At 36.9% G+C, this 21492-nt stretch overlaps 1 protein-coding gene across 1 annotated transcript in view; it reads left to right on the top strand.

Annotated features, from left to right (window-relative positions):
- LOC146508670 (B-cell receptor CD22-like) overlaps positions 1–21245 on the top strand; it is a 29704-nt gene extending 8459 nt beyond the window's left edge. The window contains exons 6-14 of the mRNA XM_085178543.1: positions 11250–11591; positions 11744–12055; positions 12632–12895; positions 13352–13615; positions 14072–14335; positions 15324–15629; positions 15987–16059; positions 16447–16540; positions 16646–21245. Coding sequence (XP_085034669.1) covers positions 11250–11591; positions 11744–12055; positions 12632–12895; positions 13352–13615; positions 14072–14335; positions 15324–15629; positions 15987–16059; positions 16447–16540; positions 16646–17077 — 2351 coding nt within the window. The 3' untranslated portion in view covers positions 17078–21245. The remainder of the gene's footprint in view (positions 1–11249; positions 11592–11743; positions 12056–12631; positions 12896–13351; positions 13616–14071; positions 14336–15323; positions 15630–15986; positions 16060–16446; positions 16541–16645) is intronic.
- The last annotated feature ends 247 nt before the right edge of the window (positions 21246–21492 follow it).

Here is a 21492-nt window from a genome sequence, read left to right as displayed (position 1 = left end):
AGGCAACAGGTAATACTGAACTAAATGTAAAACCTCAACCTTTTTCATTTTTACCTAAACCGTGTGCACAAAACTCTGGAGGAATCTAAGTGCTAACGTAGAACTCAGTCAGGACGTCTGCTACTGCTGTTTGCTCGTTTTTGGTTTTTTTTTATGGGAGATCATTTTCAGGCTTCAAGTAGCACCATTATACCAACATTTCACATTCTAGACATTGTTTTAAGTGTATTTGACCAAAAAATTTAACTGAAAATTCACATGCAAGCTTTTTTTCAAGGCTGTGGTATTTGCCCGCAAACAATACCTTTCAGCTAGCTAAAACAGAATATTATGCTATCACCGAGCAACACGGCTAATGCCTTTCACACAGCTTTGTCTCAACTCCAAAGAGCCACAGAAGTAAAAGCTAATAATAATAATTGAAACAATCTTTGAAAAAATGACTTACCAAGCATGGCAAACAACTCAAATATGTAGAGCAAAATGTTCTGAAACGGCTTCACTTCAGCTTCGATTGGAGCCGTGCTGGGGGCGGAGTCTGTGAATTTACTCTATTAGTGTCGTATCCCCTGTAGGAGTTCAGAGTTAAGAGGTCAAGAGTTAATGTTTCCATTGTAACACCTCCAGATTTGAAATAGAAACACTAATTTTTAACACTCGATTTTAACTACTATCATTTTACACCTCAGAGTTACATTAAAAGAATGTGACTCTACTTAGAGTAAAATTAACTCTAAGACTACTAACACCAAAACATTTAACACTTTTGAATTTGCTGTGTATAAGCAGTAACTGATCTTTGGGGTGGAGTTAAATAAAGACTGACATTAATCACATTACAAGTAGTTAATTTCAGCATTGGTTATTAAAATTAGGGATTTCTGACAGGCACTATATTAGGAACATAGTAAGAAGAACTAGAAATTCAAACTTTTATCAAATGACTCTAGATCTTACGTCAATAAATCAGCAAAAAAAAGATAAAGACAGAAGAAAAAGTTATTTTATTGGACATGAACAGAGTCTTTAGAAAGATACAAGCTAAGAAAAATAACATGCATTTTACTCTTCAGTTTGAAACCTTTATATTGGTGTGGTTTGCTCTCTACTCATACTTAGAGCTACAATATTGTGTTAGGCACTCAAGAGTATTTAATATTATCTTTAAAAATATCTTTTGGGGCACTACTGTATTACAGACATTCACACTTATTCTGTAAATATAACTGCCTCAACATTTCAGTCTGCATGTTTCTGTGCTCATTTTTCAGATTCACCAAAAAACATCACAGTTTCAGTCAGTCCCTCTGGTCCAGTACCAGAGAACAGCAACGTGTCTCTGACCTGCAGCAGTAATGCCAACCCAGCAGTGAGGAAGTACATGTGGTACAGAGCTGATGGAGACCAGGAGAATTTTATTTGGACAGGGACCAGCTTAAACATTAAAGTCTCCAGAGACAGACGAAGATTTTTCTGCAAGGCTGAAAATGAGATTGGAGTTGGACATTCTAACCTGACTCACCTTGATGTTCAGTGTATGTATCACACAATTAAAATATTTAAAAGTTTAAGCATAACTTGAGCAGCTTTAATATATGCATGGTATCATTATTCATTGCAGATTGTGAAACACAGTGTGGATTTTACAGTGGAGTCCTTCCTTGGGTCCTTGCTGGTGTGTTTTTCAGTGTCAGCGTGATCTGTGCAGCTTTCCTTTGGTATGTTTTAAAACTAGTTGTTGATTAAAACTAAAAGTCCCGCAGATGTTTCCATAAAATATTTTTCAATACTTGTTTTGTATTCTTGTAGCAAAGTACAAAAGAATGTGAAGTCACAAGAAGAGGACAGAACTTACATGTCACTGAATCGTAGAAATGTCGGCTCTCCAGAGTATGATGTCATTAACACAGCTCCAAAGTGACCTTCACTGATCCTTCAGGATCGAGCTACCTAATTTTGTTTTATTTTGTGTTTCTAGATAAATAATTCTCAGTCACACTTCTCTTTATTAAATGCATTTAATAACAACTGAGCGCTTATTCATCTGTTTTTAAAGGGTGCTGGAGTTGCTCAATTTAGTGGGATTGAGCAAATCCAGCAGAAAATGCTCCCTAAAGCTTTGATACTGACTATAATCCTGTTTGTTGATAATGTAAATTTATATTAAACTTAACAGGTTATAGTGTTTTTCTTTGTTTTTATTTTTGATAATATGTTCATTTTGCATTTGATGTGAAAAAGCTGGGGCAGGGACATGTTTATCAGTAGGTTATATAAGCTTTTAGCAGCACAGTTCAAGAAATAGAAAAATTAATGATCTACACGGCTGCTCTTTTCTATGTTTAAGAGAAAGACCTTGAATATTTAAGATGCCTTGTGAGACCAGCCACATATTAGTTTCCTGTAAATTTGCGCTGTTATCAGTATTTATGTTTCTCACACATGATTGCTTGAATATTTCCTCCTCAACCACGTTTATTGCACTAAATGTTTAGAGTAAGATATCCTGTCACCCGAATGCCATTCATGCACAGCTGAACCTTGTATCACCAATATTACCACAACAAATGAATAAATTGAACTGCTCAACAGTTTTTATTTTATACCATGTTAAATGTTTTCCATGGGTAACCATGCATAGTAGTATGTTTAGTAGATGTATTATTAATTATATATATCGACAGAATAAAAGAGGAAATAAAACTTTTAGCTGGTGTGTGTTTGTGTGTGAATTCTACTGAAAAAGTTCCTATTTCCCCTTCTAGATATTGTAATGCCTGAAATCGCCAGAGTGCATTAAACAGTTCTTAATATGGACACTAGTTTCTGTCACACTGTCTCTTTTGCAACTAAGGTTTCAACTTCCTGCTCTGATATCTGCCCCTCCTCCACCTCCTCCCCTGACAGCTGTAAGACTGACTCTCCTTCCACAGTGTGGAGTAAGATCCTTTCTGCCAAAACCTACCCTCTGCTTCCTGAAGTACGGACACTGGTTGAACATATGAGGTCTCATATTTTCAAATATGAAGTCTCAACAGAGTGAGCAACAGAGTGATAATATCTGAAAAAAAAGGATCAGTTAATGTCCCATGTGGCCATAATATGTTGACGCTGCAATTTCATAATTTTGAAAAGAAAGTCCACATCCTCTGTTAGCCCAGCCCCCGCAAATGTAGTCTTAGCAGAAAGCCCATGATGTCCCTTTGACAGTACAGCAGCATTCACATAGATTCCATAAACGGTGCTCAGCGTGGAGGCCTCAGGCTCATGTCCCGACAAAGAACAAAAATTAATTGGTGGATCTTCCAGTTTGAATCTCCATTATGAGACTAAATCCACAGATAAAGACAAAACCTTGACTGATGAAGCGTAGTGAGGGAAACGTACCTAACCAAAGTCTCCTTGCACATGAATTGACAACCCGATTAACGCTTTCATGAGAAAGTTGCAGTTTCGTTCAGCTTCATCCTTATTCAGATGCTAAAAGTGAAGATCTTGGTTAGGATCAATCTTCATTTGTAAATAAACGTTCTCAGTGATGATACAGATACAGATCCTCTCTTGGTGACGATCACCTGTCCATCACCCTTTTCATTTTCACCTCAGATACTGAACCTGACTTTAAAGCTCTTGTTAAAGCCCCAAAAAGATGACACAAGAAAACAGAGCTGAAAAACTGAAGATGAAGTAATCAAAATACAAGCAAACTACTAGGCTGCAAGCATTAAAAGAAAATGGATGAAGTGCTATTGCAGCTGTTTCAGACTGAATAAGCTGGCAGTCCTGCCATGGTCATCCTGCATCACAGCATCAGTCAGTAGTTATCACTGCAGGTGATGATCGCCAGAGTGAATCAAAAGTTGTAACTTCTCCATCTGTGGCTGTAGTTCAGGAAGTAGCATAGGTCATCCACTAATTGGAAGTTTGTGGTTGCAGACTAGCTGCTCCAGGCTCTATGCAGACTTGGGCAAGATACTAACCCTGAGGTGCTCTCCGATGCATTCATTGGGATGTGCATGTAAGATACAAAGCACTTGCGCAAAAAAAGTATATAAAAAACTCTTTGTATAAATGGGTGAATGAGGCCAGCTGTATAAAGTTCTTGGAGTGCTCAGAGTACAAAAGTGCTGGATAAAAAACAGTCATTTTACCATCTTCTTTGTCTAATCCTCTTGAGTAATGTGGTCTGTGTGTGGATCCTTTTGGAGCAGCCACAGTTGCTGCAGGTGTCCTGAATTGATTGGTGGGTTTTCTCTTCTGCTGAGAGCCTTCTGCCAATAACAGGTGAGAGAAGAGCAGGTGGGAGAAAACAGAATCCATAAATCATGACAATAGTTTGATTTTTGCTGTGATAATGACATTTAGATGATTACATTGTCTGTCATTAACAGTGGGTGTAGCAGGAAGCCTGGATGTCAGATGTCTTGATGGAGACAGACTGTCACACCTGACTGGGTCACTGAAAGCTGTAATGCTCAGAGAGTGTTCTGCTCAACTCTTTCATCCATTTATTAATATAATCACTGATGTTGTATTTCATAGACACAAACTCAACAGAAGCAGCTCAGCCTATCTCAGGCAGTGTTGAAGTTCACCTTTATCACAGACACAGCATCATCATCACCATACAGATGATGTAATGACCTCTTAGCAGCTCAGTGCATGTTATTTGATTCACATTAATAGAGAGGAATAAACGCTTTTATGAGTTGTATCATCCTCTCATCATCTCATACATCGTTTCAATCATTTTCAGGCTCTAAACATATAAACTAACAGTGGGAGAAGTCACCAGAGTCGTTTACACAAATAAAACAGCTGTAAACAGCATTAATGCTACCCGGTTAACACAGCACACTGACCAACATTGTACATGATGAGTTACAACCAGTAAAGTGAATAACTCCGACGAGAGCAGCCGACGTGTTTCCAGATGACCTACGGATCACTTCAGTACGAGTCGTTTATTAACACACTAAAACAGCATGAAGGGCATTTGGTTAATGAAACACAATGACCAACAGACTTTATGAATATTTTGACGATATCAAATTAATATCTGACTGTGTAGGACTGCAAGTCCTCCGCAGGTATGTTAGCCGAAGATTGTGAAACAATAAATTCACAAAGTCACAGAATAGAAACACAACAGCTGCAAAGTGTGCCGACTGTGAGTCTGAAATATTATTTTTATTTCTTTCTTTTTTTTTTTGCTGTCATTAAAATTTTAAAAAACCAAAGGACAACAATCCTGTGGTGGCGCTGTCACTTGGTGTTCGCTCGCTCGCTCTGTGGTATAGTATCGCTTCCTGTTCCTGCTCAAACACAGTGGTGTTTCTGAGTAGCTTATTTGCTTAGCAGTTTAATTAACAACTTTTAAATACATTCTTTTTTCACAGTATAATCTTCACGTGCTTCATCCGAAGCACACTTTCTGTGTACTCACTACCTAATTTATAGTATTCACTCACTGTCTCTGTACTGTTTCGCTAGCTTAGCTCGTAGCCGACCCGTTAGCACCATGGCTACTTCACCTGTCCCTTCTGCACTTTCTTGCTCATTGTGTCAGATGTTTAGTTACTCCTCGGCCTCCTTTAGCAGTAATGATATCTGTAACAAATGTAGCATATTTGCAGCTCTGGAGGCCAGGATTACTGAATTGGAGACTCGGCTTTGCACCCTGCTCTCACCCTTAGCTAGCCAGGCCCCTGTAGCTGGTGCAGCCGAAGATAGCGTAGGCCCCGCTAGCTGTTCCCCGGCAGACCCCAAGCAGCTGGGGAAAGGCTGGGTAACGGTGAGGAGGAAGCGTAGTCCTAAACAGAAGCCCCAGGTACACCACCAACCCGTTCATGTGTCTAACCGTTTTTCCCCACTCGGTGACACACCCGCCGGGGGTCAAACTCTGGTAATTGGTGATTCTGTTCTCAGACATGTGAAGCTAGAGACACCGGCAACCATAGTCAATTGTCTTCCAGGGGCCAGAGCAGGCGACATTGAAGGAAATTTAAAACTGCTGGCTAAGGGTAAACGTAAATTCAATAAAATCATAATTCACGTCGGCAGTAATGACACCCGGTTACGCCAATCGGAGGTCACTAAAATCAATATTGAATCGGTGTGTAACTTTGCCAAAACAATGTCGGACTCTGTAGTTTTCTCTGGTCCCCTCCCCAATCAGACCAGGAGTGACATGTTTAGCCGCATGTTCTCCTTAAATTGCTGGCTGTCTGAGTGGTGTCCCAGAAACGATGTGGGCTTCATAGATAATTGGCAAACCTTCTGGAGGAAACCTGGTCTTGTTAGGAGAGATGGCATCCATCCCACTTTGGATGGAGCAGCTCTCATTTCTAGAAATATCGACAAATTTATTAAACCCCTCAAAACATGACTATCCAGAGTTGGGACCAGGAAGCAGAGTTGCAGTCTTACACGCCTCTCTGCAGCTTCTCTCCTCCTGCTACCCCCCCAAAAACCCATCTCCATAGAGACTGTGTCTGCTTCCAAAAAGACAAAAAACAAACTAAAAACCAGCAACAAACAACTTAAACAATCACAAAGAAAGAACAATACAGTATCCACATCTGAACCAAAGAGTAAAACAGTGAAATGTGGATTATTAAATATTAGGTCTCTCTCCTCCAAGTCTCTGTTAGTACATGACTTAATAATTGATCAACAAATTGATTTACTCTGCCTTACAGAAACCTGGTTGCAGCAGGATGATTATGTTAGTTTAAATGAATCAACACCCCCGAGTCATTCTAACTACCAGAAATCTCGAAGCACAGGTCGAGGGGGCGGTGTGGCAGCAATTTTTCACACCAGTCTATTAATTAATGAAAGACCAAGACAGACTTTTAATTCATTTGAAAGCCTGATGCTTAACATTGTCCACCCCAGCTGTGAAACTCAGAAACCAGTCTTACTTGTTATCATCTATCGTCCACCTGGGCCTTACACAGAGTTTCTGTCTGATTTCTCAGACTTTATATCTAATTTAGTTCTGAGCTCAGATAAAATAATTATTGTGGGTGATTTTAACATCCATGTAGATGCTAAAAATGACAGCCTCAACATGGCATTTAATCTGTTGTTAGACTCAATTGGTTTCTCTCAAAATGTAAAAGAACCCACCCACCACTTTAATCACACTCTAGATCTTGTTTTAACATATGGCATAGAAACTGAACATTTAACAGTGTTTCCTGAAAACCCTCTCCTGTCTGATCATTTCTTGATAACATTTACATTTACAATAATTGATTACGCAGCAGTGGAGAGTGGACTTTATCAAAGTAGATGTCTTTCTGAAAGCGCTGTAACTAAGTTTAAGAATATAATCCAGCCACTGTTATCATCGTCAATGCCCTGTACCAACACAGAGCAGAGCAGCTATCTGAACGCTACCCCAACAGAGGTCGATTATCTTGTTAATAATTTCACCTCCTCACTACGTACGACTCTGGATACTGTAGCTCCAGTGAAAACTAAGGTCTCTAATCAGAAGTACCTGACCCCGTGGTATAATTCTCAAACACGTACCCTAAAGCAGATGACTCGTAATCTGGAGAGGAAATGGCGTGTCACAAATTTAGAGGATCATCATTTAGCCTGGAGAAATAGTTTGTTGCTTTATAAGAAAGCCCTCCGCAAAGCCAGAACAGCTTACTACTCATCACTGATTGAAGAAAATAAGAACAACCCCAGGTTTCTCTTCAGCACTGTAGCCAGGCTGACAAAAAGTCAGAGCTCTGTTGAGCCAACCATCCCTTTAACGTTAACTAGTGATGACTTCATGAACTTCTTCACAAATAAAATTTTTATCATTAGGGAAAAAATTACCAATAATCTTCCCACAGATCTAATATTATCTACAGCTACTCTTAGTTCCATTGATGTTAAGTTAGACTCTTTTTTTCCAATCGATCTTTCTGAGTTAACTTCAATAATTACTTCCTCCAAACCATCAACGTGTCTTTTAGACCCCATTCCTACAAAACTGCTCAAAGAAGTCCTGCCATTGATTAATTCTTCGATCTTATATATGATCAACCTATCTCTAATAATCGGCTATGTACCACAGGCCTTCAAGGTGGCTGCAGTTAAACCTTTACTCAAAAAGCCATCTCTAGACCCAGCAGTCTTAGCTAATTATAGGCCAATCTCCAACCTTCCTTTCATATCAAAAATCCTTGAAAGAGTAGTTGTCAAACAGCTAACAGATCATCTGCAGAGGAATGGTTTATTTGAAGAGTTTCAGTCAGGTTTCAGAGTTCATCACAGCACAGAAACAGCTTTAGTGAAGGTTACAAATGATCTTCTTATGGCCTCTGACAGTGGACTCATCTCTGTGCTTGTCCTTCTTGACCTTAGTGCAGCATTCGATACTGTTGACCATAATATTCTATTAGAGCGATTAGAACATGCTGTAGGTGTTACAGGTATTGCACTGCAGTGGTTTGTATCATATCTATCTAATAGACTCCAATTTGTGCATGTAAATGGAGAGTCCTCTTCACACACTGAGGTTAATTATGGAGTTCCACAGGGTTCGGTGCTAGGACCAATTCTGTTTACATTATACATGCTTCCCCTAGGCAGCATCATTAGAAGACATAGCATACATTTTCACTGCTATGCAGATGACACCCAGCTCTATCTGTCCATGAAGCCAGATAACACACACCAATTAGTTAAACTGCAGGAATGTCTTAAAGACATAAAGACTTGGATGGCCACTAACTTTCTGCTTCTTAACTCAGATAAAACTGAGGTCATTGTACTCGGCGCTGAAAAGCTTAGAAATATGGTATCTAACCAGATTCTTACTCTGGATGGCATTACCTTGGCCTCCAGTAACACTGTGAGGAACCTTGGAGTCATTTTTGACCAGGATATGTCCTTCAACGCACATATTAAACAAATATGTAAGACTGCGTTCTTCCATTTGCGCAACATCTCTAAAATTAGAAATATCCTGTCTCAGAGTGACGCTGAAAAACTAGTTCATGCATTTATTACTTCCAGGCTAGACTACTGCAATTCATTATTATCAGGATGTCCAAAAAACTCACTGAAAAGCCTTCAGTTAATCCAAAATGCTGCAGCAAGAGTACTGACAGGGACTAGAAAGAGAGAGCATATTTCTCCTGTTTTGGCTTCCCTTCATTGGCTTCCTGTTAAATCCAGAATTGAATTCAAAATCCTGCTCCTCACATACAAGGTCTTAAATAATCAGGCCCCATCTTATCTTAATGACCTTGTAGTACCATATCACCCTATTAGAGCACTTCGCTCTCGCTCTGCAGGCCTACTTGTTGTTCCTAGAGTATTTAAAAGTAGAATGGGAGGGAGAGCCTTCAGTTTTCAGGCCCCTCTTCTGTGGAACCAGCTTCCAGTTTGGATTCAGGAGACAGACACTATCTCTACTTTTAAGATTAGGCTTAAAACCTTCCTTTTTGCTAAAGCATATAGTTAGGGCTGGACCAGGTGACCCTGAATCCTCCCTTAGTTATGCTGCAATAGATGTAGGCTGCCGGGGGATTCCCATGATGCATTGAGTTTTTCCTTTCCAGTCACCTTTCTCACTCACTATGTATTAACAGACCTCTCTGTATTGAATTGTATCTGTTATTAATCTCTGTCTCTCTTCCACAGCATGTCTTTATCCTGTCTTCCTTCTCTCACCCCAACCGGTCGCAGCAGATGGCCGCCCCTCCCTGAGCCTGGTTCTGCCGGAGGTTTCTTCCTGTTAAAAGGGAGTTTTTCCTTCCCACTGTCGCCAAAGTGCTTGCTCATAGGGGGTCATATGATTGTTGGGCTTTTCTCTGTATCTATGAAGCGCCTTGAGGCGACATTTGTTGTGATTTGGCGCTATATAAATAAAATTGAATTGAAATTGAATTGAAAATGAATGAGTCAGTACAAAAACATGAAAACACTGCCTCCTAGCGTCAATTTGTGTTATTACACCAAATCCATGATGGACAGTGTAAAATGTCGTTGGAGTGATAAATGAGTTCAACTTTTTGTCAACATTAATAGTTAAATATATAAGAGAATATTTATTTCCTGAAATAGTTTGTTTTAACTTTTCTCTTATTTAAAGAAGAAGTCATCACTTTTTTCACTTCAGTCATTTAGTAAATTTTTGCAAAAAAACAAACAAACCCAAACCTAAATGCAAGTTATTAATGTGGAGTGATTGCAAATGTTTACAGCAGTTTCTATGTTGTAGAGATCGTGGAAAGAAAAAAAGGTGACAGTTACTTCTGGTCATTTTCACACTCACTGTGTCTTTTGTGTTAGTTCCTCATTTTACATCTTTTTTGAACACTTCTTTAAAATCCTCACATCCAAAGAACTGACTGCTCGACAAACATCATGAAATCATGTAAGTTGTCACATTTTCACTATGATACAAATATCAAGGTTTTAGGAAAATATCATGTGATTTTCTGCAGTTCTTTGATTCACAGATATTTAGATGAATTGTCATATTTTTTATGTTTAGAGAAAAATGAATCAAAAGAAAATTAAAAAGTTTATGAGACTTTTAAGACATGAATTCACGGTCTTTAGTAGAATTTTTCAGAAATCAGAAACATAAATTATGTTTAATTGTTGAAGAATATTTTTAATAAATTGTATAACTCCTTTAGACTCAAACCTTCCTCTTTCTTCTCTTTCATCATTTAATGATTAAACTTTGTGAAATCAACACTGTATGTATATACTCTGTATAAGGCTGAACATTTATGTATCTATATTTTTCAGAGTGACAATAACTAGCAGTAGTAATTTTGACCTTACATGACATCTTAACAGCTTTTCCTTGGTTAACAAATAATCATGTAAAGTGTTTCCTGTGTAAACTACAGATTCCCTTGAACTTCACTCTCTTGCAACAAAGATGGCTGGAACTCTGACTTTTCTTCTCGTTAGTTCTCTGCTGCAGGGTGAGTGAAAGAAAATCAAAATCTACTTTGCGTAAGATGATTAAACATGATAATGACACACTATTGTTAATTTAAATCATTTACTTAAATTATCTGACATCACTATTCAAGATGAATGTGCAGTAAACTACCAAGGCTTTTTATTGATGAGATATTTACAGTAAAAGTGTTTTGTATTAGTATCTGAATTCAATACTGAGTCGTTGTAACGCGATAAATATGAAGGAAGAGATAAAACTGTTTGGGTTTTTGTTGTTATTGTTGTTTTTTTATTATCGTGTTGTGTTTCAGGTGCACTGTGCGGAACATTCAGCATTAAAATGCCACAGAAGATAAATGTTTTGAGAGGATCCTGTGTGACCATCCCCTGCTCCTTCGATGTAGAGAACACACATGAAAAGAACTTAGATGTCTCATGTAAAGCATGTTGGAGTGATTCATCTTCATTTAACTGTGAAAATGCAAAACTAAAGCCAACTAAAGAGATGACAGGAGACTTAACAAAGAAAGACTGCACCACAACTTTCAATAATGCAAGTTATCTTCAAAGTACTAAATACTATTTCAGACTGGAGTGTAATAATCCACTGAAATACAGTTTTTCACAAACTGGTGTAGATATTTCACTCATAGGTAAGATATTTGTTTTATCCATTTACTGACAATTCATGAACAAATTACACTTGTGGAACTGCTTTGAGCTTGCTCTGAATTCACTGGATTTTACTCAGCATATAAAAACTGAAACTGCTGCTCATTGACTGACCAGAATGTCTTCCCACCAGCTGCTCCTCCCTCACTGACTCTGACTCCATCCACACTGGAGGTGAAGGAGGGAGCCTCAGTGAGTCTGACGTGCTCTGCTCCAGCTCCATGTTGGTCTCATCCTCCAGCTCTGACATGGAGCCCTAACCTGGGTCAGAGTCAGGAGACACTGCAGGAGAATCAGGACAAAATTAAAGTCAAGACCTCTGTTATGAATTTCACTGCTTCTCACCTCCATCATGGAAATAAAATCTCCTGCACTGCTGTCTACCAGAAACAAGATGGTAGCCTTAATGTCACTGCTGAAACAAGTTTAACTCCTGATATTTCATGTGAGTTTATTTTTTTCTCTTCTAAGCTGAAATTGCAATAATATACTTTCTTGACTTGGTTTAAATTAGACATAAAATGGTCAGTCAATTACAGTGATGTTATGAGTATGCCATAACAACGTCTTTGGGTTTTATAAAATATAATGAAGACTTTAAAAGTTTGAATTTAATTTCATACTTTCATTTCATACATGCAGACTTTACTCTTCAAACGATTTTCACTGATGTGTGATCGTCTTAACGATATACGGGTTTTTTTTGTTAGCTTTGTATTTTACTTTAGGATGTCTTCAAAACTAACAACACAAAACCACATTTAGTGAGTCATGTTCCACAGTGGTTTTTTTATTTAAACAGCAGCTTTTCATTTACATCGTATTATAACATTATAGTGTTTCTAATTTAACACATGAGCTTGTCGGAACTTTCAGATTCACTCTAAAGCTCGAACAAGAAAGTAGAATTGCAGTTTTATTTTAGACATTTGGCTTTGTGGTCTGTAATAAGTTCTATTAATAGTTCAGATAAAGTGCAAAATGAGCTGTGATGTTTGATTTACATAATACTCATTTTCAGATTCACCCAAAGATGTACACATTTCCATCAGTCCTTCTGCTCCAATATTAGAAAACCAAAAAGTGACTCTGACCTGCAGCAGTAATGCCAACCCAGCAGTAGAAAACTACACCTGGTACAGAGCTGATGGAGACCAGGAGACTTTTATTGCGACTGGAAGTTCTTTTAATGTTACTGTTTCAACAATCAAAAGTACATTTTTCTGCAAGGCTACAAATGCACTTGGATTTAAACGATCAAGCAACCTACAAATAGATGTTCAATGTATGTATTAATTTTCCATATTTACTCTTTACATATCACAACTATAATTCTATTAATAGGATTGAAGGATGTACAATACATGAATTATTGTAATGAAACTAAAGCAGTAACTGCTCTTTGGGGTGCAGTTAAATAATGAGACTGACAATAATCACATTACAAGTATTTAATTTAAGTATTGGTCATTAAAATTAGGAATTCCTGACAGCCACATTATTAGGCACAAAGTAAGAAGAACTAAAAAAAAAATTCAAACTTTCTTCAAATAGCTCTAAATCTTTGGTTTGCTCTCTGCTAATATTTAAAGATACAAATTTGTGTTATGCATTCAAGAGTATTTAATATTATTTAAAAAAAACATTTGAAGCACTACTGTATTACAAATATTTACACTTATTCTGTAAATAAAACTGTCCTAACATTTCAGTCTGCATGTTTCTGTGCTCATTTTTTCAGATTCACCTAAAAACGTTACAGTTTCAGTCAGTCCTTCTGGTCCAGTACCAGAGAACCGCAACGTGACTCTAACCTGCAGCAGTAATGCCAACCCAGCAGTGAGGAACTACACCTGGTACAGAGCTGATGGAGACCAGGAGACTTTTATTGCGACTGGAAGTTCTTTTAATGTTACTGTTTCAACAATCAAAAGTACATTTTTCTGCAATGCTACAAATGCACTTGGATTTAAACGATCAAGCAACCTACAAATAGATGTTCAATGTATGTATTAATTTTCCATATTTACTCTTTACATATCACAACTATAATTCTATTAATAGGATTGAAGGATGTACAATACATGAATTATTGTAATGAAACTAAAGCAGTAACTGCTCTTTGGGGTGCAGTTAAATAATGAGACTGACAATAATCACATTACAAGTATTTAATTTAAGTATTGGTCATTAAAATTAGGAATTCCTGACAGCCACATTATTAGGCACAAAGTAAGAAGAACTAAAAAAAAAATTCAAACTTTCTTCAAATAGCTCTAAATCTTTGGTTTGCTCTCTGCTAATATTTAAAGATACAAATTTGTGTTATGCATTCAAGAGTATTTAATATTATTTAAAAAAAACATTTGAAGCACTACTGTATTACAAATATTTACACTTATTCTGTAAATAAAACTGTCCTAACATTTCAGTCTGCATGTTTCTGTGCTCATTTTTTCAGATTCACCTAAAAACGTTACAGTTTCAGTCAGTCCTTCTGGTCCAGTACCAGAGAACCGCAACGTGACTCTAACCTGCAGCAGTAATGCCAACCCAGCAGTGAGGAACTACACCTGGTACAGTGCAGATGGAAACCAGGAGACTTTTATTGGGACAGGAATGAGTTTATCTATTAAAGTCTCCAAAGACAGGCGAATATTGTTTTGCAAAGCTGGAAATGAGATTGGAGTTGGACGTTCAGGCAGCATTCAAATTGAAGTTCAATGTAAATATCACATTTTACATCTCTTTAACATTTTCTCTATCCACATCTAATTTGCATGTACATTTGTATAATATTACGATTCAACAAAAAAAAAAAAGACAGAGAAAGAGGCAGACTAATTCAATGGCAAAAATGACCTTTGCTTAGCCAGAGCAGGAGACAATGTAAACAGAGTACAATGCCAAGAATCCAGCAAATGAGGAAAAATTAGTAATCTTAAAAACTGGCACAAGCACATCTGGACCAGACAGGACCAGACTGCAGCAAAGGATACAGCACTATATGCACAAAGGGTAATCAGTTAATGAAACACAGGAGAGTCACAAGACGCTACCCCAAAGATTCAAGACAATTAATGAAGAAGAGGCAAGTAAACTTAAGAGCACTACACAATTACTAAGAAAAAGTTAGGAACCATAAAAAACAAAAAGGGAAAATCAGACACAAAACTAAAGGAAGGAAATACAGAGAAGGAAAACACAGAAATACTGAGCAAAATAAAAAATTCTAATACAAATAGAAACTGTAACTAAGAGAACTAAATACATAATGATATGATATAGTAACTACCAGCCAAACAGATAATGTCAATAATATATAAGAATTTAAAGTCCATAAACTCAAAACTGTGTGTGTGAAACCCAAGACCATAGGAGATCTGATACCAACAAGCAGCAATGTCACTCTGACATGCTGCAGTAATGCCAGCTGAGCAGTAAGAAAGTATTTGTAATGCAGTGCTAAAGATAACTGTGAAAACTGATGGGGAACAAACACATTTTATGAATCAAAGATTTAAAGTTAACAGTCTGTTTAGCTCAAGTCTGAAAATTATGTCAAAGTCAGTAAAATTTAAAGCATCCCATGTTCAAAAAAGGATTTCGCTTCATATTGATAACTATGATCAGTGCTTCTTTTTGGTAATTTCTGTAAAATGTATTCAACATGATTGTGACTAACTCATCTCTCTCTCTCCTTTCAATAATAGACCCTCCACAGATCCTGTTCTCATCACACTGCACCTCAACAGAAAGTCAGCTTAACTGTTCCTGTGAGACTCTGGGAAACCCGTCCCCCAATATACACTGGTATTTGAATGGACTAACTGTCAATCACTCTAAATGCGAAATATTCAATGAGACTCTGAACAGGACAATTCTGAGGAGCTTCTTCACTCTGAATCAGCCTCATAAGAAGAATCATCTCACCTTGATTTGTCACACCGTCAACTCTCTGGGCTCGGCCAGTCAACAATTTTGTGTCAGCAGCCAACAAATTTCCACAGAACATCAACGTATGTCTTTTGTACACATGTAAATATTATTGCTTAAGTTGTATGTGTACTAAAGTGGAGGGCAAGGATGTTTGAAACCTAAGCCAGTGATACAGTGTACTCTACAGACCCCACAAACAGATAATGTTAGGATTACATCTATGCTCCTCTAGGATTCACTTGCAATCAATTTCTTTGCAAGAAGTTTTAGTTACCCTTTAATCCATATGAAGAATGAATCTGTTACTTCAGTCCAGTTATAATAGACACACTAGGAGTTTCATAAAATGTATGTTGTGAGTTCAAACAAACCTTATTTTTTAAACACTACACGATTAATAATAACAGGTATTTTTCTTTTTCTTTTTTTAAATTCAGTTCTGTATCCAGCGATAATATCCACTTTTGGAGTGCTACTGTTAGCACTGTTACTATATGTGTTTTTTATCAGGTAAGTAAACAACATGAGACTTTTTCAGAAAACCTTCACACTTTACTGTAACAGTAAACTTTATTTGTCCTGATTCTATTTGACTAAATGCTGATAAGTACTTTGTTTATTTGGGTCTTCATTTGTTAAAAAAACACTTTTGCAGCTGATTTAATACTCAACATTGGTCCATACGACATGCTACTGGTGGTTAATATTTGCATGTATTCATTTTCAAGACATCTGTTTACATTGTCTGTTAACATTCAGTAATGCATGTACAACTGTATTATTGCTTGCTAGCAGACAATTAATCTATTCATGCTGTGAACTAAAATTTAAATAGTGGCAAAACTACGATGTATGAATTGTATGCATATATGCTTGATATTCTACTTTATTTTTTAGGGCTCAGAAGAGTCCCTGTAAAAATGAAGGTCACTTAACAGATGAAAACAACACAGTTGCAACAAGTCAGCCTCTAACTGAAGAAGGAAATGAGGTGCTTTAAGTTCCTTTTAACAGTGTTGACAAATGCTGATGCTTTTGTAACTATACAGCAAGAAGTAGATTATCTTTACCACTGATCTTTTCTATGTAATTGTAGGAACCAAACACAACAGAAGAGTGCATTTATGCAAACGCTGATGGGCAGAGAGGGGCAGAAAATCTTCACCCTGCAAACATCGCTGGACCAAGCAGCACTGACTTTCCAAGCTCTGGGCCAAACCATGCAGAAGGAGGATGCAAAAAATCAGACAAGAAAGAGGACGAGTGCAAACTGATTTACTCTAATGTGAACTGGAAAATGAAAAGCAAGAAAAAGAAGGGTGAAAAGTCTTTGAACATGAATCCATCTGGTAGATCTTATTTGGAAGAGGAGAAGTGCATGGTGAGGGAAGTTAACACAAAGTCTGTGAGCAATGCAGTAGAAATGGGAGGCCTGTATGCTCAGGTGGAGCCTAGAAATATGAGGAAGGAAGTGGGGTGTGAATATGCGCAAGTCAAATTTAAAGAACAAAGCGCTATGCAAAAATAGATAAATAGTGCTGTGAAAGAATATTTACCCCATATTTCCTGATGTCTTGCTTTGTGCAAAATTAAACTAATCTTAATATAAGAAAAAAATAACTCAAGTAAAAAGGCACTTTAAAGAAAAAGAGTCCAAATCTATTAAAAATTTATTTGATTATTTGATTATCTGAAACATTTTAATGTGACGAATATGGAAGGAAATAAGAAATCAGACAAATACTTTTCATAGCATAATGCAACCTTTTGCATTGTTGAGCTTACTACAAAATAAATAAATAGCTGGTCTGTTCTCTGGGTGTGTCCTTGACACATGTAGTCACTATGTGGCAAGGCCATTTAGCAATACAATTACAATCCCTTCGTTCAGGCTTCTCTGGCACAGTATCTCAGACACTGCCTGATATTTTCTTAAACTTGGTAACTACCAGGTGGCTACAACTGGTCCAAGGAGACCTGTTAGAGAAGCTAGGAGAAGCTCTGGACATGATTCAACACACAAATGGCCTGAGGATAAAAACTCCTCTTGAGCCTCTGTTTTTGTTCGGAACCTTCTGCCTGATTTCAGAAGCTGGAAGAGTTCGTTGCTGGGATGGGAATGGGTCCTTCAAAATCTGAGTTATTCTAGTCCAGCATCTCCTGTAGGGAAGGGAGAGCAGTCCTGCAGCAGCGTTCTGCCGTATGGATACATATATATATATATATACTATATTATAAATATAATGAATGATACTTAAACATAAATACAAGTGATTCTGTTTTTTTTTTTTTTTTTCAATATATTATTTTGTCAAACATTTTTTGGAAGTTAAGCACCAGTGTTGGTCAAGTTACTTGAAAAAAGTAATCAGTAAGTAATTACTACAGTAATTACCCCCAAAAGTAATCCCATTACTTTACTGATAACTTATTTTCAAAAGTAATGAATTGCTTAGTTACTTAGTTACTTTTTTAAAACACGATTTACAACCTGAATAGGTGATAAAGCGATAGATCTTTCAGCCCAATTCTACTTTTTCTGCATAATCAATCATACAAAATGTAATCAAATGGAAAAGTCCCTTTTTAAAACTTGTTTTATTAGTTTTAATCTTTTAACTTTATACATCAAGCAAAAATTTAATTATATGCAACATTCTCTGACTGGAAGAAATTTGTTTAACATTTAAACCGATTTTCTGCACATTCCAGCAGATAAAATAAAAATTTTTGTGTGTGTTTACACTCAGTCCCATGCCGTGAATAGCAGACGCTAATGTTTTTGTCACTTTTTACGGAATCAAACTCAAAGTAAGGTCAGTACTTCCACGTTTTAAACGCTGCACGGTCATATGCTCTCCCGCACTCGATATATTATCCATTGTTGATCTGCACACAGCTGTTGGCACGAACGTTGCACTCGCTTACGTCATTGTCATGAGACACTCTCGCAAAAAAAAATCACGGTTTTAGTAACGCAGTAACGCAGCGTGCTTACGGGAAAGTAATAGTAATCTAATTACCTTTTTTGCAATAGTAATCCCTTACTTTACTCGTTACTTGAAAAAGTAATTGGATTACAGTAACACATTACTGCCCATCTCTGTTAAGCACACCTGAGAGTTTTTTGCTGTCTTTTGTTAATGTGCATTGGTGCTTTCGAGTTCACTCATGAATTTGCTCTTTCATATTCATAGAACGTATTCACTTGCTATGACACACTAGACATGGGGAGGATTGACTGGTAGATATCGAGTAAATTTTGGTTTTTGTACCTTTGTCCTCTAAGCTGTATGACATCATTTCACTGAGTAATTGTTCTGGGTGCATTGCATTGGCTGATAATAATATTCGTTCATCACCTGATCTAACCTGATTTTAAGTCCCTACATTCCTCCTTATTGCATTAAAAAAGTGTAGCAAACTAGAGATTTAGTGAAACAAACACAGCCATTCTTTCAGTCTTTCAGGGTTTCTCATGTTCAGACTGACTGCCTTAGTCAGCCTCAAACAGGAAACAGTTTCCTGTTTGAGGCTGAATAGCAGAGAAAGTGGCAGAGCATCTAAGCTTGTCTTTTCTCAAGTCACTTTAGATTTCTCAAGTCATCTAAAGTGACTTGAGAACAGAAACAGACTGGGACATCACAAACACAGTGAAGCAGCATCTATCTAGCCAGGTACGGTTCTTGTAAGATATAAAGATTGAACTTCCTTTCTGAAGACCTAAAGCTGTATTACAAATGTAAAGCTAAGTTTTGTGCTTTGTTCAACCTGGAAGAACTTGAGGATTCTAGTGTAGAAAAATCAACTGTAGTACTATACACTTCCTCAGCAACTGATTTTGTGTCACAGTGTATTATGACCTGTATTATAAAAACAATGTTACAGCTGTTGTGTTTCAAAGATGACTTATCGGATGCTGTAAAGTGACTGCTGTCTTCATGGCGGCCGCTCATCTGCTGAGTTCATCTGACTGGTAATAAAGACCCACTTTTGTCTTTAGTTCTGTTGTTTATAATGCTTTTAAACAGTTAATGCAATGTAAAAACACAGACAACAAGTGTCAACTTGGAATGACTAAGAGAGGGAGGGAGAAAACATGAGAGAGAAAACATGGGGGGAAAAGATAAAAGCTGCATGGGTTTCACAAAAAATACAATAACATATAAAAATTCAGGCAATGTTCATTTTATACTATTGGCATTATTGTATTATTTTCCTGTAGCAATACATTTGGTTACTTTGATAATGTGAAAAAGTCATAATCGTGTAACTTTATCAAATTAATCTTTAGTAATTTTGCAGTAAAGGTAGGATATATTCCTTAGAATTTGAAGACAGAAAGCAGAATACAGGAAGACAGAACATCCACTCATTTCATTTTTAATGAGCTGACAGCAATATTAGGTTGATTTCTGAGAAGTCACTGGTGGTTTTTTATTTATATATGGTTGATGTCTCTTAGTGGTTAGCCAGCTTTCATAATAGCATCTCTCTGTGCATCAGCGTTTCCATTTGTGGGTCATCACCAAAGATATTATTACAACATTTTGTGGTTTAGTGATGTTTTTGACCTTCCCTTCTGCTCTCCTCTTCCTCTCACCCTTTTGAGGTACCTCAAAAGGGTGAAATAGTAAAAATAGTAAAATTTAATTTTTAGTGATCTAATCATGATTTTCTCAGTAATAGAAAGTTAAACATTCCTATCAGGAACTTTGTATGCACACATTCATCAGCACGGTTAAAACTGATTTAGATTTTAAAAAGTTAACCATCAATTTCACAGGCACTTTTCAACAGAAACAAAGGCTAAAGATACATTTTATTTATTTATTTGCTACTTCTGATTCTGTCACATTTTATTCTTAAAATAAACCATGGTTCACAGATGATGCATCTCTTCTCTGTACAGGAAGTATGCAAGTTTAATGCCACAAACTTGCTCATGTTATACTTCTCAACAGTGTATCTTTAGTTCACAGTGATATTAAATGCTAATCTAAATAGAGGTTAGTTCCTGTTAAAAAAATATATATATATATTTTCCACTGTCACCAAGTCCTTGCTCAAATGGAGCAATTTGATTGTTGTGGTTTTCCCTGTATTATCGTAGGGTCTTTACCTTACAATATGAAGTCCCTTGTGGCAACTTTTATTGTGATTTGGTGCTATATAAATAATATTCAACTGAACTGAATTAGTTATTAACTTGTAGAAAGCAACATAATAAAAATAGGCTATTCATCCTAGAAAATATATCAATATTTGTCATCTTAGTAGGGGTGTGGGAAAGGAATATTATATTTTGAATTGTATCAATACAAGGACACCAAATATCAATATTTTATTTAATCAATTAAAATAATCTGGGAAGAATTACAACAAGAAGTTTTAGCTCACACACCACCATCCAGAAATAACTTTAGACAAGCGAGCGTACGTTAAATCAGCTCAACCGAAATAAGTGACCAACACTGGACACACATAATTAGACGAAGCTACTTCATATTTAAGAGCAAGTCAGTTGCTCAGTCATATGAGTAAAAGTAAAATAGCAACCTCCTTGCATCAGTCAAAAACACCAGTGCCTGTCTGGTAAATTGACCTTTTTCAGCAACTGACTGCAACTTGTGGTGACTAAACCCATTTGTAGGCATTTTGTGGTCATGAGTGTGCACGATACGATAGATTGACAGCATTTAAGAGTAGTTGTCAAACAGCTAACAGATCATCTGCAGAGGAATGGTTTATTTGAAGAGTTTCAGTCAGGTTTCAGAGTTCATCACAGCACAGAAACAGCTTTATTGAAGGTTACAAATGATCTTCTTATGGCCTCTGACAGTGGACTCATCTCTGTGCTTGTCCTTCTTGACCTTAGTGCAGCATTCGATACTGTTGACCATAATATTCTATTAGAGCGATTAGAACATGCTGTAGGTATTA

Source organism: Neolamprologus multifasciatus, chromosome 11 (assembly GCF_963576455.1).
Source record: "Neolamprologus multifasciatus chromosome 11, fNeoMul1.2, whole genome shotgun sequence".
NCBI lineage: Eukaryota > Metazoa > Chordata > Actinopteri > Cichliformes > Cichlidae > Neolamprologus > Neolamprologus multifasciatus.
This window is presented reverse-complemented; position numbering and strand designations above follow the sequence as displayed.